This window comes from Misgurnus anguillicaudatus, chromosome 12 (assembly GCF_027580225.2).
Source record: "Misgurnus anguillicaudatus chromosome 12, ASM2758022v2, whole genome shotgun sequence".
In the NCBI taxonomy this organism is placed as follows: domain Eukaryota; kingdom Metazoa; phylum Chordata; class Actinopteri; order Cypriniformes; family Cobitidae; genus Misgurnus; species Misgurnus anguillicaudatus.
The window spans coordinates 12,689,717-12,706,970 of NC_073348.2; the positions used below are offsets into that span (position 1 = coordinate 12,689,717).

The 17,254-nt window shown below is 37.5% G+C and overlaps 1 protein-coding gene across 2 annotated transcripts in view; it reads right to left on the bottom strand.

Annotated features, from left to right (window-relative positions):
- LOC129447561 (ephrin type-A receptor 5) overlaps positions 1 to 17,254 on the bottom strand; it is an 89,271-nt gene that overhangs the window by 54,438 nt on the left and 17,579 nt on the right. For both annotated transcript variants that reach the window (XM_055209321.2, XM_055209320.2), the window contains exon 3: positions 13,772 to 14,435. In XM_055209321.2, coding sequence (XP_055065296.1) covers positions 13,772 to 14,435 — 664 coding nt within the window. The remainder of the gene's footprint in view (positions 1 to 13,771; positions 14,436 to 17,254) is intronic.

Genomic DNA, 17,254 nt, shown 5'->3' on the forward strand with positions numbered 1-17,254 from the left:
ATTTAACATGCATTTAATAAAGGTTGAATCTAGACGAACATTAAAATAGACCGCCTGTTACTTAATCATATGTGCTCAATTGGCCTTTTGATAATGAAATGAAACGCATTGCTCTGCTGAAATTAGGTTAAGGTCATGATTTTCATAATGTTTGACACGGTTAGTGGTTCTTGAATGAACAGAGAACTGAAATATAATTTTATTGCAGCACTGCAGTGGCAGAGCTCCACCGCAAAATGCTCAAACAAACTCATACTAATATTAGTAAAACAGTTAATTCCAGTCCTTGATTCTGATTTGCCAATAGCTGTGTTTTATTTATAATAAAACTGCACTGAATGATTTTGTGTATCACTGCTATTGCTGTATTGTGCCTAACAACACATTTTATTTTATGATACCATATTGCTTACATATATGAATACATGCAAAACAAAATATGTAAAGAAACAAACATTTGAAACTTAGGGCCCTATCATACACCCAGTGCAATGCACGACGCAAGTGTCTTCTGCTAGTTTCAACCCAGCGCAATTATCATTTTCACGTTAGCTCCACGCTGTTTAAATAGCAAATGCATTTGCACCCAATGTTGCGCCCATGGGCATTCTGGTCTGAAAACGAGGTGCGTTCAGGCGCATTGTTGGTGCGTTGCTATTTTGAGTTAACTAAAATAGACTTCGCCATTGACCAACTAAAACCTGGTCTAAAGTCTATGGCGCATTAGTGTTTTTGTTATTTAATGAGTGCGTTAGAAATATGAGCCTATACACGGGACGAGAACGCTGGTTCGCTTATCACACACATGGATGCGCAACAGCACAAAAAAGCTTTTAAATATGAAAAAATAAAGGATTAAAATGTAAAAGATTATTATTGAGTCTCTTGGACATAAGCTTTAATCCAAAAAATAAAAATTTCAATACAAATGAAAACACAATTAACATTAATCTTAAACGGGTCTTCTTCCTCTGCTTTTTTAGTTTACAAAGGCCATCATCTAAATAGGGATTAGACATAGTGCCAGCGCAACTGGCTTTTAAAGGGGATGAGAGATAAGACTCTCACTGGTTTATTGCACATTACGCCCAAAACACACCCATTACTTATTACAAAATTAGGAACAACCCTTTTCGACCATGTGCTTGGCGCACAAACCATTATTCTCGTCGTTAAATTAGAAAAAATGGATTCGGACACGCCCATTTAGACCATGTGCTTTAGACATTGCGCTTAGATCGCTAAAATAGGGCCCTTAATGTTCAAAACTTAATTCTTTATATTACCATCTCTAGCTGAAAACTATTTTTAACAATAGCAGGGTCAAAATCCATCTTCAAAAAAAAAAAAAAAATACAATGTAGACATAAACATGAAGTTTGTATGAAGACATGTGACAACAGAGGCAGACAGAAAAATAAATCATAACAATGCTACCCCAGATGGCTATTGACCACTGACACTAAACATCCTTTCCCATCTTTTACTGTACTGTGCCTCCTGTGAGTAAATGTGACTATAAATGAATGCATACAAAAATAACACATAAAAATGTGATTGACATGATCTGATGATTGTCTTTGTGCTATTGCTGGTCAAACCTGTGTGTTTTTGCTCAGAAGAGAATTGTGGGGCGGTTTAAAGTTGATCTATGGAAATGCCATAGACCAGGGGTACAGGGAGTAGACTGGTCCTAGACTAAAATAAATGTATGAGCTGGCCAAACCGAAAACAACTTGCAACTATATCTTAAAATACATCAGTGCCCTAAGTTTGCCTCAAAATGCACACAAGTAATGTTTTTAGTAAGGCATGTTTGTTAAAACTAGTTATATTTCCTAATTAAACTAAGTCCTGGCTTAACCGAATCCCTCTCCGTGAAACCACCCCTATGCATTATATCAAAATCTTTGTCATTGTTTTTGTGTCATTCATAACAACAGCCAATTGACTTTTCCAATCCACCTTATCTCCCTGTGTGACCCACAAGTCCGACACACAGTTTGAAAACCCCTGCCATAGACTACTGTCTAAATTTTATTGACATCTAGTAGGGCATCATTTCTGACAGTTTTCACCGAACTGACAATGTGAATGATCAGATAAATTTTCTCCACATGTTCAAACAATATTATCTATTCCAAATCATGCCTGGATGCTAAAATTTATGAACTTAGAAACTCATGTAGCGAGATACAGATACTAAATTTGCCATTTTGTTTTTTTGTGTGCCATCTCAAAGCATCAATGATATAATGTGAGAATACACTGATATAAACATAAAGGTTAATATTTGATCCTGTCTGGGAAATTCAAGTCTCATAATCTAATTATGAGATTAGAGGCATCAAAGTTTGATTTCACTTTGATTTCAGTCTTTGACTTGACCTTACCCAGTCAATTTTAAAGATATCAAGATTATATTTTCACAGAATGGTATTAACATTACATAGCATGATTTTATGTAAATTTTAGTTGTAAAACAGCACATTTTAGCTGGGTTAAATGCTGATGAATGCACATTTGCATATTATTACTCCAGTAAAAGGAAACTTCACTGAAAAAATATATTATTAATACCAATACATTTTTACTGAATATTGATGTTTGACGTATAGCTGTTGGATGAAGCCATGCATTATCATGATTATACCACAGTTACAAGCATTTTATATAATACATAAAGTGAAAAAAAAAACTACTTACCCATGGTAAAATCACTAATCCATGGCATCTTTTGCCTTTAATATTGTTTTATTAAACCATGATTTTATTGAATCATGAAAAGGAAACTTTGAATTAAACACAAGCTGGTGAGTCTTCTCACACTACAGTCAGTGTGGACGATTCTAGCTGTGTAATTTTCACTCATATGTGTGAAAAAATGGCTGCTTTTTTCCTGCCAGCAGGGTGTACAGACTGGGTGAGAAGAGTTTCTGGATAAAGCTGTCATTTTCTCACTTACGAGAATATCTGACATACATGTACCATTATCAGAGCAACGCTTCTGTACTCCAGTCTGCACCAGGGTGGAAATCACAGAGTCGCTCTAAAGGCTTATAAATGAGTCCATAAAAAATCCTATTAAATTCTCGTACTGTCGGCTCGTAAATTTAGCCAGTCATTATAAAATCACCATCCACGAAACATTCAAGAAACAGGCCGTTCATCAGCAGTATCTTCAAATAAATCAATAATCACTAATTCTCTTCTGTTCGTGCATGATGTTATAGGTTGTAAAAGTGTGTGAAACCATCATGTGGTACAGTAAAGGACTAGTCCGGTCATATATAAACCTTTGGTCATCATTTATTCTCCCTGGTGTCTGTCTAAACATTCATGACTTTTTCTGTATAAATATAAAGCCATTTTTACATGGGAAATGCGTCCAGAATTGGTCCGGGATCGTTCGATTTTGGCTCATTCACACTGCCAATGATTTTCTGGACACTGTACAGGCATTTACACATACTGTATAAAGTAAATATCCTGTACAGACACGTGACGTATTTAAAGTCCTGCACTTGGTAGGTTTTTCCACAGCATCTTAAGTTTGCTTAATATCTGTGATTTTTCTTTTGAGAAACCATGTGCGTGCATTTTTATCTATGACAAGATCATAAGAAGCGCTTGGTGCAAATCCCTGTGTCAAAGAGCTGAACCATAACTTCTGGTTGCGATGACACATGCATCCTCACTACGGCACGCCCCTTTGTAACTAGGTCCTCTTTATGGGAACGATCCCAGAACATTTACAGCACATGTTTGTGTTCACACAGAAGCCTCTCTGCCAATTTTATGGATATTTTCTTGGACCAATGTGCTGTGTGAATGGGGTATACATTTTTTTTGCAGAATGTTAATGCTTCCCTTCTTCCCATAAAACAAAGGCATACACTGACCAAATCTTATACAAAACTTTCACTACTTTTATGAAAATGGACACCAGCACTTTAATGGACACCAACACTTAACAGTTTTAATGCAGTTTAAAATTGCAGTTTCAACGGAGTTTCAAAGGGCTCTAAACGATCCCAAACGAGGCATAAGGGTCTTATCTAGCGAAACGATTGTAATTTTTGACAAGAAAAATAAAAAATATGCACTTAAAAAAAACACAACTTCTCGTCTATCTCCGGTCCTGTGACGAGCCAGCGCGACCTCACGTTAATGACGTCAAAAGATCACGTGTTATATATATGAAACGCACATTTGCGGACCATTTTAAACAATAAACTGACACAAAGACATTAATTAGTATCATTCGACATACAACAACTTTGGAACGGTCCTCTTTCTCCACACTTGTAAACACTTGGGCGTAGCTTCGCATACGTCCTCAGTGACCTCTTAACGTGATGACGCATTGCGTGAGGTCGCGCTGGCAAGAAGTTGTTTAAAGTGCAATAAAACTGTTACGTGTTGGGCTCCATTAAAGTCCTTAAAGTCCTTTTCTCAAAAAACATAATTTCTTCTCGACTGAACAAAGAAAGACATCAACATTTTGGATGACATGGTGGTGAGTAAGTTATCTGTTTTTTTTTGTTTTTTTTATTTACTTATCCTTTGATATTTTTCTCTTTTTGTGTTTCTGAAGAAAAGTCGTATGTGGCTAAAATGATAATGCATATATGACTACAGGAATTTGACTACAGTTTTGTCTAAACTATTTATTTAAGGTTTCTCTATCTGTTGTCTTAGTAAGAAGGATACTAAATGTCAATAAAAAAGCGTTGACATATTCTGACATTTGTAACATCCAGTAAAAGATCTGATGTTCCAGAAAAAAAAATGGAAAAGACATCTCAATCGCTTAGCATGTTGTGACCGGATCGAGTTTGATGTTTGCATTAGTAATGGCTGACAGAAATGAAAATCCAGTGCTTGCAGGAATCTTCCACCTGAAGATCCTGACAGAATTTAACAGAGGGCCAAAACACCCTGCATTCCTCTTCACCTTCATCCGTTTCAATCCAATTTTCTTTCTTTGCAAATCTCTCTGTAGCACACCTCCACATGCCTCGCGGTCTGATCTTTGCAAAGTGTCCTATATACACCGCTGTTTGTATAAAACATGTACTGGTACAACATTTTGGTGCAACTGACATATGGGTACATCATGAGATCAGACACCTTTGTTACTCCTTTGTACCTTTTGTCTGACAACGAAAAGAATTTTGAGAGGACAGACTTAGATCAAAGTTATAAAGTGTCAAATTTTACAAAGCCAAATTAAATATCTATAGCTTGACATACAGTACGTTGCGCAAAGATGTCATGCATGCATTATATGTTATATAGTGCTAGAAAAAACTGATTTTTAATATGGAGGTACAGATATTACCAGAATAAACTGCAATGTGGACCAGACATGCCGCAAGTCAAACGTCTGGGAATCCGAGACTAGATGAAATGTGACCTACATTCATAAAGACACATGAAAGCATGGTTGACTAGTGACGATTCATGTGAGTATTCGCAAAGCTAAAGAAAGACATGAAATTCTGACAGCTTCAAAGGTGTTTTCCGGCTAGGTGAATGCACAAAATTGCAAACTGCACAACGCACAAGCTGTTATAGTTTAGCTCAGAAGATCAATTCTATTTTCTTCTATTCATTTCTACTCTATTCTATTAGCAAAACGCATAAATTCCCATCTGAACCATCACCGACTGCATTATTTATTTACTACTCCGTCACAAACAATGTATTTGTTCTCCCTAAAGAGCAGCCAGACAGCCTCTTTCCTGTGTATCTCAGGTGACTGTCATGTTTACATTTATTTTATAATTGCTTGCAAGAAACTGTTGAATAGGAACAACGTCGCACACACACCCACTGCTCCATTGTGGCATTTTCTCACCGAACGGTGGACCGTTCTCCAGACAAAAGCACCAAAAGCGTTCCCGACACTTTGTCTCCCGGTCTGCTGGGCAACCTGGCCAACTGCACGATTTCCCCCGCAAGCATATACTGCAGAGGCATCGGGTGTTCCCTTAGGACAGCTCAATGGAAATTAATTCCCACAGAAATATCAAACCACACTGAAAAAGAACCGTTATCGCTAAACGCCAACTCTGGATGTACACAAAGGAGGCAATCTGAGGAGAAGGAGGATGAAGGGTCTGTTTCATTCACAGGACACAACGCCCTATTCCAGCACTGGAGCATAGACCCTCAATCACTTCCTGTCTTTTCCATCCGAGCCGTCATTATATTCTCTGGGCTCCAGTGATGTGGATAGGGGCTGGGTAAGTCCCCCTACCATTTTTAAAGATAAAACAGCACCTGATGCACCACTGGGATAGGAAATGGAATAGCTCACCCGAAAAATATCCTTTTGTCATTATTTACACACCCTCATGTCCTTGCAAAGTCATATGCTGCTATTTTTGTTGTTGTGGAACACAAAAGAAGAATTTTTGAAGAATCTTCATGCATCTCATTTCCATTAAACAATTAAAAGTGACTCTACTGACTGCCAAAAAGTGGTTTGTATGATTTGTGTTGTAAGTTTAAAGTCATCTACATCCATATTTTTGCTTTCTGTAAAAATTTTATTCACTCATGTAAAATTAAATTATGTTTTATAAATCTGATAAAAGTGATAATCTTCTTGTGATCCAAAGCTATTTACAATTGCATTCTTATGCCAGGTCTAATGCAAGGTTGTCACGTGTCATAACCAAAAACATTTCAGACAGATCAGTTTAAATACACTCTCAGAAATAAAGGTACAAAAATTGTCACTGGGACAGTACCCTTTCAAAAAGGTACACATTTGTACACAAAGAGTGCATATTAATACTTCAAAGGTACATATTGGCAGTTCAAAGATACATATTTGTACTTTAAAAGTACATTTTAGGACCACTTTTAAAGGGTACTGCCCCAGTGAGAGCTTTGTACCTTTATTTTTGACGGTGTACCGATCATGATCTTTTAAGGAAAACAAATTTAAAAAAATATTTTTTTGTTTTTCCCTCAACTTAAGCACTATTCGGACTGGATTCGTTTTCCAAATGACATTTGAGTTTCAACATGTCCTCCACGACGTCTGTGATTTTATGTAAATGGACATGCTGTGTGCACGCATTGAGAAAACAGAGGCATGTGTTATTGGTCTAAGTTGAGGGAAAAACATGGTAAAATACTGAAAAACTGGGGCCTCATTTATAAAATGCTGCGTAAAAACCATCCTACATTTGATCTTACGATCATTTAACAAAAATGCGTACGTGTGATTCATAAACCGAACGTACGTGCAGAAAATGCGCATACCCCTTTCAAATCTATAAATCGCAACTGAACTTGAACTTGTGCACGCAGACGAGCAATTTCAGATCTCCGCTTTTAAACGATGCGTAATTAATGTCAGACATATTAAAGTGCGCTTATCAATGTTTAAACCCAATTTCAAACAGCAAGAATGGCTTATATTTCCAAAAACCTGCAGCAATCAGACAAGCAAAAGTGCGTACATCTGCTCAGACCCTGACGTGGTGCTAAGCACTTTCCCACGTCAAAGACAGTTTTTATAAATATGGACTTTGCCATGGATTTTTGCGTACGCACACTTTACGATCAAATCTGTGCGTACGCACGCTTTATAAATGAGGCCCCTGGTATTTTCCTTTAATGCTGCGTTAACACCAACTGTGGTAGAGGCGTGAAGCGCGAGCGATTTCAATGTTAAGTCAATGTGAAGACACGTTGATTCGCGTCTGGAGGTCCAGCGGCGCAGATGAGGCATTTGGCATGGCGCGGAAGACGCGTTTCTGCCTCATCCGCTCATCTAGTTTACGCGAAAGGCACGAATTGAGCGCTGTGTGTGGTACACGCGAATGGTGCTTGTTGTGCATTTTTCGGTTCATGCGAATTTGCGTCTGACGCCCGAGTTGAAAAATTTGAACTTTGGTGGAATTTCGCGCTGTGTTAACCAATCAGGTGCCTGCTTGCTCTGTGGTGGCAGCCCCGCCCGGAGTCACTCATTCCACCAACGCTTGATATTGTCCGTAAGCAGTCACCCGGAGCTATCCGACACAAGTTCTTACATCTATAGAGGAGACAGCAATAAAAAGGACCTCGCTTGGAAGAGTGTCAGTGAGGACATTGGCCAACCTGGTAAGTTGTAATTTCACTTTTGAGTCACGTGACGTTTATTGACCCGCACCATTTAGTTTCCACCTATAGTAAGGTTACCAAATACAAACTTTCTAAAAAAATGCACAATCAACATCAGTCATCTTGCAAACAGACAACCGCATAGCACTTGCCCCTTCCACAAGAAAGGGAGTTTGCCTCTGACACGCGTCAAATGCTTGCTTTTTCCGAGCGTCTACTTCGCTCTACTCGCGCGAATGCATTCAAACTGTTCAAGTGGCAAACTAGGCGTGGTAGATGCGATTTTGACGCCTGAAACGCGGTTGGTATAAACGCACCATAAGAGCTTCTGTAAATTTTGCTTTGCTCCTCACACAAAGCTTTTTTATTACTTTCAAAAACATGGTACCCGTGGACTTACAGGAATTGCCAAAGACAATGATGTTAGCTAAAATACTTTCTACTAAAGAAAAGTTGTCATCTAAATCCTGGATGCCATGAAGGTAAGTAAATGAACAGCACATTTGTATTTGTCTTTAGTTTGGTGAACTATTCATAACTTAATAATTAACTCTTTCCATTGACGTTCAATTTTTTTTCCAATTTAGATTCAAACGATTTTAAAAACAAGACAATCGAGGTAAAACAATTATTGTGCCTCCTTTTGTTTCTGTTGTTTCATCTTGTAATATAAATCCAGCGCCTCGTGATCAGCGTGAGTGAATCAGCTGCACCGCGGCACCTCTCTCTTGTTCGTGCATTCGCTCTCTCTATCTCACTCTCTCTCTCATGTGCAAATAGATGGCATTTTCTTGTATTGTGGTGTCTTTTAATTAAATAATAGCTTTTATAGCCTAAAAGATTTGTTTACCTTGTTGCATAGCGGGAGTGTGGCCGACCAAAGAATGGAGTTTAAATGGAGTTTAAATTATATGGACTCTAAGTGAGCCAAGTGGAATGGATTTGAGGAAGCGGCAATGTGTAAATCAAGGCTGTTGCTAAAACGTAGAATACTGTTTAATTTATTAGGGCGTTCCTCTAGTTGAATGGATTTGACTGACGGTGCTCCAACAAGTAAACACACACAGGAAAATCCCCGGTGTTAAATTAACTCTATCAGTGTTGAATCAACACTGTTTGGTGTTTGTGTGATCCGCGCCAGGATCGGTGTTAAAAAAGACTGGTGTTAAAAATATAACTCTGAATCGGTGTTGGAGTTGATGAGATGGTGAAGTGATGATTGGGACATTGGTGGTGAACACCTGCTGGTCATTCAATTCAATTACATTTTGGACATCCTGTCTCTAAATTTTTGTTTTGATGACTCGTTTTCTGGAGAAGATACTGAAATAATAAAGAAAGACAAATTATTAAATGCAATAGATGAATACTGTTGGGTGTATGCCTCCAAAAGCTTTCACGTTTGCCTCTCTATCAGCATCTCTGTTTGAAGATAAAAAGATAACTTGCTGAGTTATTTTCTAATTGGATAAGTTTAACTTCTAAACAGCTGTCAGAACAAAATACAATGCTCAACTATTCCAGCATCCACACACGTGATTTAGTAGACAAATCTTCTTTCTGACGCGATGTCTCACAAGTCAAATAGACATTTATCACAAAATGTATCACATTAAATCTTAACTTTGTGTTTGTTATGAGTTCATTTGAAGTCACCATTACTGTGATTAGTGTTTCCTTTAGTTAGTCATTTGTCCCTTGATCTTCTCTGATCTAACTCTCCTCTTTTAGCAATAGCAACAATGTTTTAGTAAAACCACTTGTTCATTGCTTCATGTAAGGGGAAAATCTTCCAGACCTTCTCAGTTTATTTTTATTATATTCTACTCTACAAAGCATTGAAACATTTGGTCACAAATTAATTAGAAACAGGCATATAGAAAAGCTCTATGCAAATGACATTGTATTGAATGAGACTGCTGTAATGCTTTAGTGTGTTTTTGTTGTTTTCTGCTTAAGAGAGACTTCATGATTTCTGATACAAATCTCAACAATGGTGACAGTTAATGGTAAGAAAGTTGCTAAATTTTTGTCATGTTGCAATGCATGATGGGATTTATAAATTAGTTTTCTACAATCCTGGTACCCAGCATGGATTGTGGCATGAAGCTTTGTTGTTGATTGTCACCATGATTGTGTTTTATAGGCTGATTGTTGATGTCTCAGTGTGTCTGACTTACACCACAGATTAGATTTGGGTAAACATTATTTAACTCTTCCGGTTATGTGGACTTTCACAGCACTGTTGGATTTCATGGGAGCCTCACAGGGTTGTCACCACATAAATTAAACACTTATATTTAGTGATTACTTTTTTATGATATCATTGAATCCCAAGACTTATACTTTCATACTAATTAACATAGTATGAGTTATAGACTTCATTTCTCTCATCTTCCTCTGCTTTAACAGATGTGTTTTATAAACACACTGCCACAATTAGCAGAAGAAAACTAACACTAAACTTCAAGACCCAGGTACCCAACTAAAGTAAACACTAAACGGAGCAATGGTGACTTACTTTATTAACCAGATTTTCAGCAGTTCTTTAGAAGTTCAACCTATCATCCATGTAACTCTGGAAGCAAGTTGTAATTTTAGTTTTCAAACAGAGATGATGATAGTGTTCATTTAACTATGGTGATTTCATCTATTGCATTTAATAATTTGGCTTTCTTCCTCGTTTTAGTATTACTTTCTCCAGAGGAAGAGTCAACAAAATAAACATTTAAAGACAGGAACAATTCCAAAATTGAGTTGATTTGACACGGAATGACCAGCAGGTGTTCACCATTAATGACTCAATCACTTCATTATCTTATTTACTTTAACACTGATTTCGTGTTTTTTTAACACCAATCTTGGTGTGGATTATATAAACACCGAGCAGTGTTAATTTAACACTGGGGATTTTACTGTGCACATATGTGCTAAATTTGAGAAAAAATGTGTGATTAATTGAGTGGACTAATTTTATGTTGCTTTTATAGTTTTTTTAGAGTTTGACAGACATTGTCACTGTGGATTAGTGAAAAAAAAAATCTTAAAAACTACATCTACTTTTCTGTTTTACAAAAAATATCCCTGCATGTGCTTGAAATAATATGATGGTGAGTAAATAATAAGACAATTTTATTTTCGGGAGAAATGCTGCTTTCCCTTAAACATTTAACATAGGACATTTAAAAGAAAGGAGAACTGGGTCTGAAACTCTTTTGAGTGCATCAGACTAAAGTCATCTCATGCTGCACTGAGCACCAGTAATCTCTTAGCCGCCCGAAGAGATGCCTGATTTATGGGTGTAGAGTTTACTGATGAAGCCATAAAGAGTACAACCTAATTGAAGACTAGAAAAAAAACACAGTTGGATGCTCGCCTGCTCTTTGAAACGATATTTCCTCAGAAATTTATTTTTCTGAGATGAACCAAGACACCGCTGAGTAAGATATTTTTCCCCGTTTTATGTTTCAAGAAACACAGTAAAGAAAAGTAAAAGCATGGCTCACAGGGCAAAAAAACCCAGCAGTACTTTCATCTTCATCCAATTTAACTCGCTAATTGAGGGATCATTTAAAATGTGATATTGTTGACTGTCAAAGACTGACTGTTGTTGCCATAGAAACGTGAGGCAGAATGCAGAATGGATGCATTTACACACTTTGCTAGATGCCTGAAAAGAAATAACAAAAAGTTAAGGTTTAGCATAAGAAGTGTGTACAAAGAGCACAAGGTTTGACGGGAACTGATAAATGAATCGTTCCACACACAGGGATAAGGCTGAGTAAGCTAACTTTCATCAGTATCTAAATGAAGTACCATGGTAAGGTCATTTGTTGGACTTAGCTGGTTTAAGCTGGTCCAGCTGGTGTCCCAGCCTGGCCAAGCTGTTGTTTGGCTAGTTAAAGGGTTAGTTCACCCAATAATGAAAATTCTATCATGAATTAATCACCCTCATGTTGTACTGTATATATCTATAACTGATCCTTGTTTAACACATACATATACCATATTTTCCTGACTATAAGTCGCTCCGGAGTATAAGTCGCATCAGTTAAAAATACGTTTTAAAGAGGAAAAACATATATAAGTCGCACTGTACGTGGTGTTTATTTAGAAAATGATTTCACAAAATCCAAGCCCAAGAACAGTTATTCAAAGTTATTCAACTTAACAATAGCACAGAACAGCAGGCTGAATAGGGTGTCCGTACATGTTAAAGTAACATAAACAGTTATTTACATGATATACAATAGCATACAGAACATACCTGGGACGCTGAATAGGCTAAATTAACACCACAAGCCAAATCAAGTTCAAAAAGGTCTCAAAGTCATTCCGCATCCCTGAATTACATAAATAAGCTTTGGAAACTGACTTTATGACCACAAAAAGTATTCTTGGACCAACACGAGGGTGAGAAATAAATGACAAAATTTTCAAAAAGCAAACATGCTTTAAAGTGGCCGGCCAGCTGGCCTCTCTGAAAAGCTGAGAAGTGCCTATATGCAACCATCAAAATGTTCCCATAATTGTGAAGGAAACACACATACTGATGAATTTTGAATGTTGTGTACAGTTAGTTGCTTTGGAGAAAAGTGTCAGCTAAATGCATAAATGCTGAATGAAATGGAAAACGGATACTGTATTTCCATTTATTGCAATACAAACCAGATGTTTGCATACATAAATGATATCTACAATAGTACACAATGGTTTTTAACGATGCTCTTTCACATATTTCGGATGTATGTGCGCTTTTTTGTATGGCGACAATGAGGCTTTGAATTGCTGTTTTCAGTTTAAAGTGCCAATTTATGTTAGAATAATTTAACAAACAAGTCTAAACAGAAATTGGTTCTGCTCATGTTTCATGAATGAGGCCTAATGAATAAATATAGGCTACACACACAATAATGTACAATAAAAGGTTTCAAATAGCTTTTAAAAAGATTGAAACAACCAGAACCGTCACTGTTATGTGGTTTGCTAGAAAACATTGAAGCTAAAGTGGAATAAAACTGCAGTAAAACTTTTCCATCAAGTTTCGAAAATATGTCCTCTGAACAGTTCCTATTTAAGAGACACAAATGTTTTGCACACATTTCACGTAACTTCCAAACTAAGTATGTCTGAAAGTTTGTTGCAGTGTAAGTAAATGATGTCATGCTAAACAATACACACAAGAGCATTGATCGTGAAGTGGGCTGATATCAAGCTGAGTTTTATTGTCACGTCCACTTCAATGAATCATCTGCCTGTCATTATTACGCCTTCTGACAGCTGTTACACTACCAACCCACTTCTCCCATTTCCTACATGAATAACACCGCTGAGTCACATAAAGGCTTCAAACCACCCGCAGAATGTCTCTTAAATATCTATACTCCTGATATCTTAAATGCAAATGCTACTATTATGGTTATTTGAAACAAACTCCAACACAATATAGAGTTGGCCTATAACATGAAACTTAAACCGTAAAATTACTGTAATGTGAAATGAATGCTACCCTCTACCCACACCATATAAAAGGGTCAGGTTCTCATCAGCGTCTGTGACATTCAGAAACGCAGTTCAAGGGGATATGTCGCACACGTGCTGCATTCACAGCGTTTGCATTTGCATAATAATGAAGATGTTCACCAACCTTGACAGGAGCCATTAACTTCCTCATGGCCCGCCTGGCACACGCACCTCCCAATGGGTACCAGCCACTCCCCCTCTGCGCTGCAATGCATTCTGGGGAGTTCATCAGCCACTGAGTTGTTGACGCAGGTCCCTGACACCTCCAGAAGCTGGGATGAATCTGCCCCAGTTATGGTATCTGGGAAGAGGGCCAAATTCCTGACGACCAAAGGACACTTTTTGTAGAAGACACGGACGGACACGAGCGCAATACATGCACCCAGGTCTTGGAAGGCCAGGTAGAAGCCTTTCTTGGTCAGCGGACCCACGTCCCTAACTTCTGTGTTTAACTTCATAACCCTGTCACCGAGATCGAGCTCTGTGAAGCTCTCATCGGCTGCAATGGTGTCGATCTTTGTATATTGGCTTTCCCGAATATTCCTCCTCTCCTCGTCGCTGGTTTCGTAGAAATGGACGTTGAACGTCTCCTTGCAAGTGCCGAGGCCGCCGGGGAGACTGTTGCAGTCCCGCAGAGTAAACTTGAGCTCCACGAAAATTCTCTGGGCGCCTTGGTTTAGTATCCAGTTTGTTTGCAACCAATTGTTCTGGTTGTGTTCCATCACTTTGCACACCTGGTACGTATGGATGGGTGCGTAGTTCTCATCCACCTCTCCAATTTCTTCCCACTAAACAAAAGTAGAGAAAACAATAAAAAAATGGTTTGGATGAAACATGACCTTATTTCAGTGTGGAGAATGACATACCATGGCCCTGTCCCAAATACCACTATCAGTCCTTGGAGTCATCCACATTTAAGTGATGCTACAGTACATACAGTAGACTGGCAAGTAAGAGTTTATTGTACATTCGTTGTGCATCACTGCACAGAGGGCAGCTACAATTGTGACTGATATACCGAATCATATAAGGACAAATGGGACATTCTGTGGCAAGGAGACCAAATTTCATAGTTCAGGACCACTTAAAGACAATGTGGGGTAACCAGAGCCCAGTTGGTAAAATCACCAAATCATACTTTATTTTTATTTGGTGGTAAAATGTGCAATAACCCATAGGACCTCATACTTTTATCACCCCATTTATCAAAACAGTAAGCGCTGGTCACTTTAAAACTCCATTTTCATGTTCAAGCTCAGTACACAGCAAACGATTTTGCATTTAAAAAGTGTCTAATAGCCATCCAAACACAGCCCTAGGCTAAACCAGGCAAAATTTGGCCTGTCAGTAAAATATTAAAACAAGTCTGAACATAGCCCAAAAATAATTAAAATAAAATAAATAAATGATCAAACACCTTGTAATTACAGTTGACTTTGCTGACATGATGGTACTGTATACTATTTTCATAGTTATTTTGGCAAAAACTACATATAACCAAATTCAAGTTTATTTTGGCTAGGAGTGGGATACTCATAGCCGATCTATAGTTAACCTAGATGGTATAATGATGCCTATTGCTTGCTGGGTATTCTGTAGTAAATGTGAATATACTGTACAGTATGTGTGCTAATGTGAACATATTCACAGTACTTTTTACATGTAAATATACTTATTTCACCCCCCAGACTGAACTGATTCATTGTTTTAAACTTACATGAATACCTAAAGGGATAGAAGTCAATGGTGCCCCAGATCTGCTTGGTAACAAACATTCTTTAAAATATTTGTTTTCAGCAAAACAAAACAAAAAAATTATAGGAACTTATAAGTTTGGAACAACTTAAGGGTGAGTAAATAATAACAGAATTAAAAAATTTTATCTCTTTAAATTTCTATATTTGATGCCGTAATTCCAGACATTTTCAGTAAGAGTTAATGAATTTATGAGATGCATCCCCTAAAGAATTAAGGAATGCCATACAGTCCATTTGTTCAACAAAATCTTTAAAGACCATTGTGTCACCTATACACACACAACAATGGCTGTACATAACAAAATGTTGTTTTGTGTATGTTTTGCTGTCCACAGAGATCCTCAATAACAATACATCAAGTGGCAGAGAGATTGTAAAAAACAATCTGCCAGCTGTAATCTACGCAGTCAGGAGACTTGTAACATGGTAGTTAACAAAGCAGGACCCCAGAATGCACCCAGAGGGCCCTAACGGCCCTTCAGAGCTCTTCAAAAGCACAGTCAATGACCAGAGAGACCCTCCCGAGGCCTCATATTACCTCTGCCTGATGATTTCTGAATGAGAGAGATTGTGTAGACAGCAGAAGTGAAGTCTACACCACCGGGAGTCGTACTGTATAGTGTGTGTGACTAAAGTCTCTGTTTAGAAACTAAAAACTGAGGCTATGTTTGGTATGACTTTCACTAAGATTTAGATGGGAAAGGTTTGTTGTAGGTAATTTGTGTAAGGTTTATCTAAGCTTCTGTCTGTAATATTGGAAGGCATGTTTGAAATGTCAAGACTCTAAACTACACTAAAACATTCAAGAACAGGTACTAAACAAACTTGATATAAAGTCACTCACAGGCTAAAGTCTGAATTCTTGTTCCTATATAATTTATCCTAAATAGTATGCATTCCAAGAAATAGTACATTGAATACAAGATGTTAAAAATTCCCAGTGATATTTAAGAAACCAAGGGTAATTTTAACATATGAATCAATAACATGCCAAGGGCCAGATTTACTAACAGCTTGCGCCACCGCAAACCATAATTTTGGCGTTAAATAACAATGTTGGGATTTACTAAAGACGCACAGTGGATAATTAGTGCTGAAAAGGTATGGTTTGTTATTTTAGCAACTGCCCTTATTGCATATGCATTTTTATGAGTTTCCCTTTCAGACCCTAATTTTTTGTGAGGAGAATATTTAAATGATTCACGCAATGCGATTTACTAATATTTGCATGTGTGTTATGACTGGTATTTATGCCATCTTGTAACGCAGAGAAAAAGCATTACTTAAATCATTTTGCGCTTAAAATGGCTGCAATTGTTGCTAAAAAAGAGACATCACTGATGGCAGAGACCACATTTATACAAGGCAGAGGATTGTTTTAACATGTAACAGTTTATTTGGAATGTCAGAGGAACATATTATCTAAATTATTGTTTGCCAAGCCAAGTTATTTTAAATTCGCTGAAGTAAATAAAATAGAACTCACTAGGAGAAGTCACACAATACCAGACTTCTTGTAATCCTTCATTTTTAGCTGGGATTACACACACCGAATTTTCCTCTGTGATGTCCGTGGTGCTGAATTCAAGCACACTTCATCAGCTCTGCTTATTTGTGACTTGCGCTTTTTAAGTAAATAACCCACAGAATTTCCACTCCCATCAGGGCATTTTAGTAATTGGGCTCTCACGCTACTTTGCCCCGTTTAGTAAATCTGGCCCTAAATTTCACAAATATCACAAATAAGCAACAATAATCTGCTCAGTTCATGTTCTGTGAAGTAACCCTTGCTCCCAGCCAGAAAAAAGTGCATTATTCACAACTTTTAATGTGATAAATGAAGTATGCAG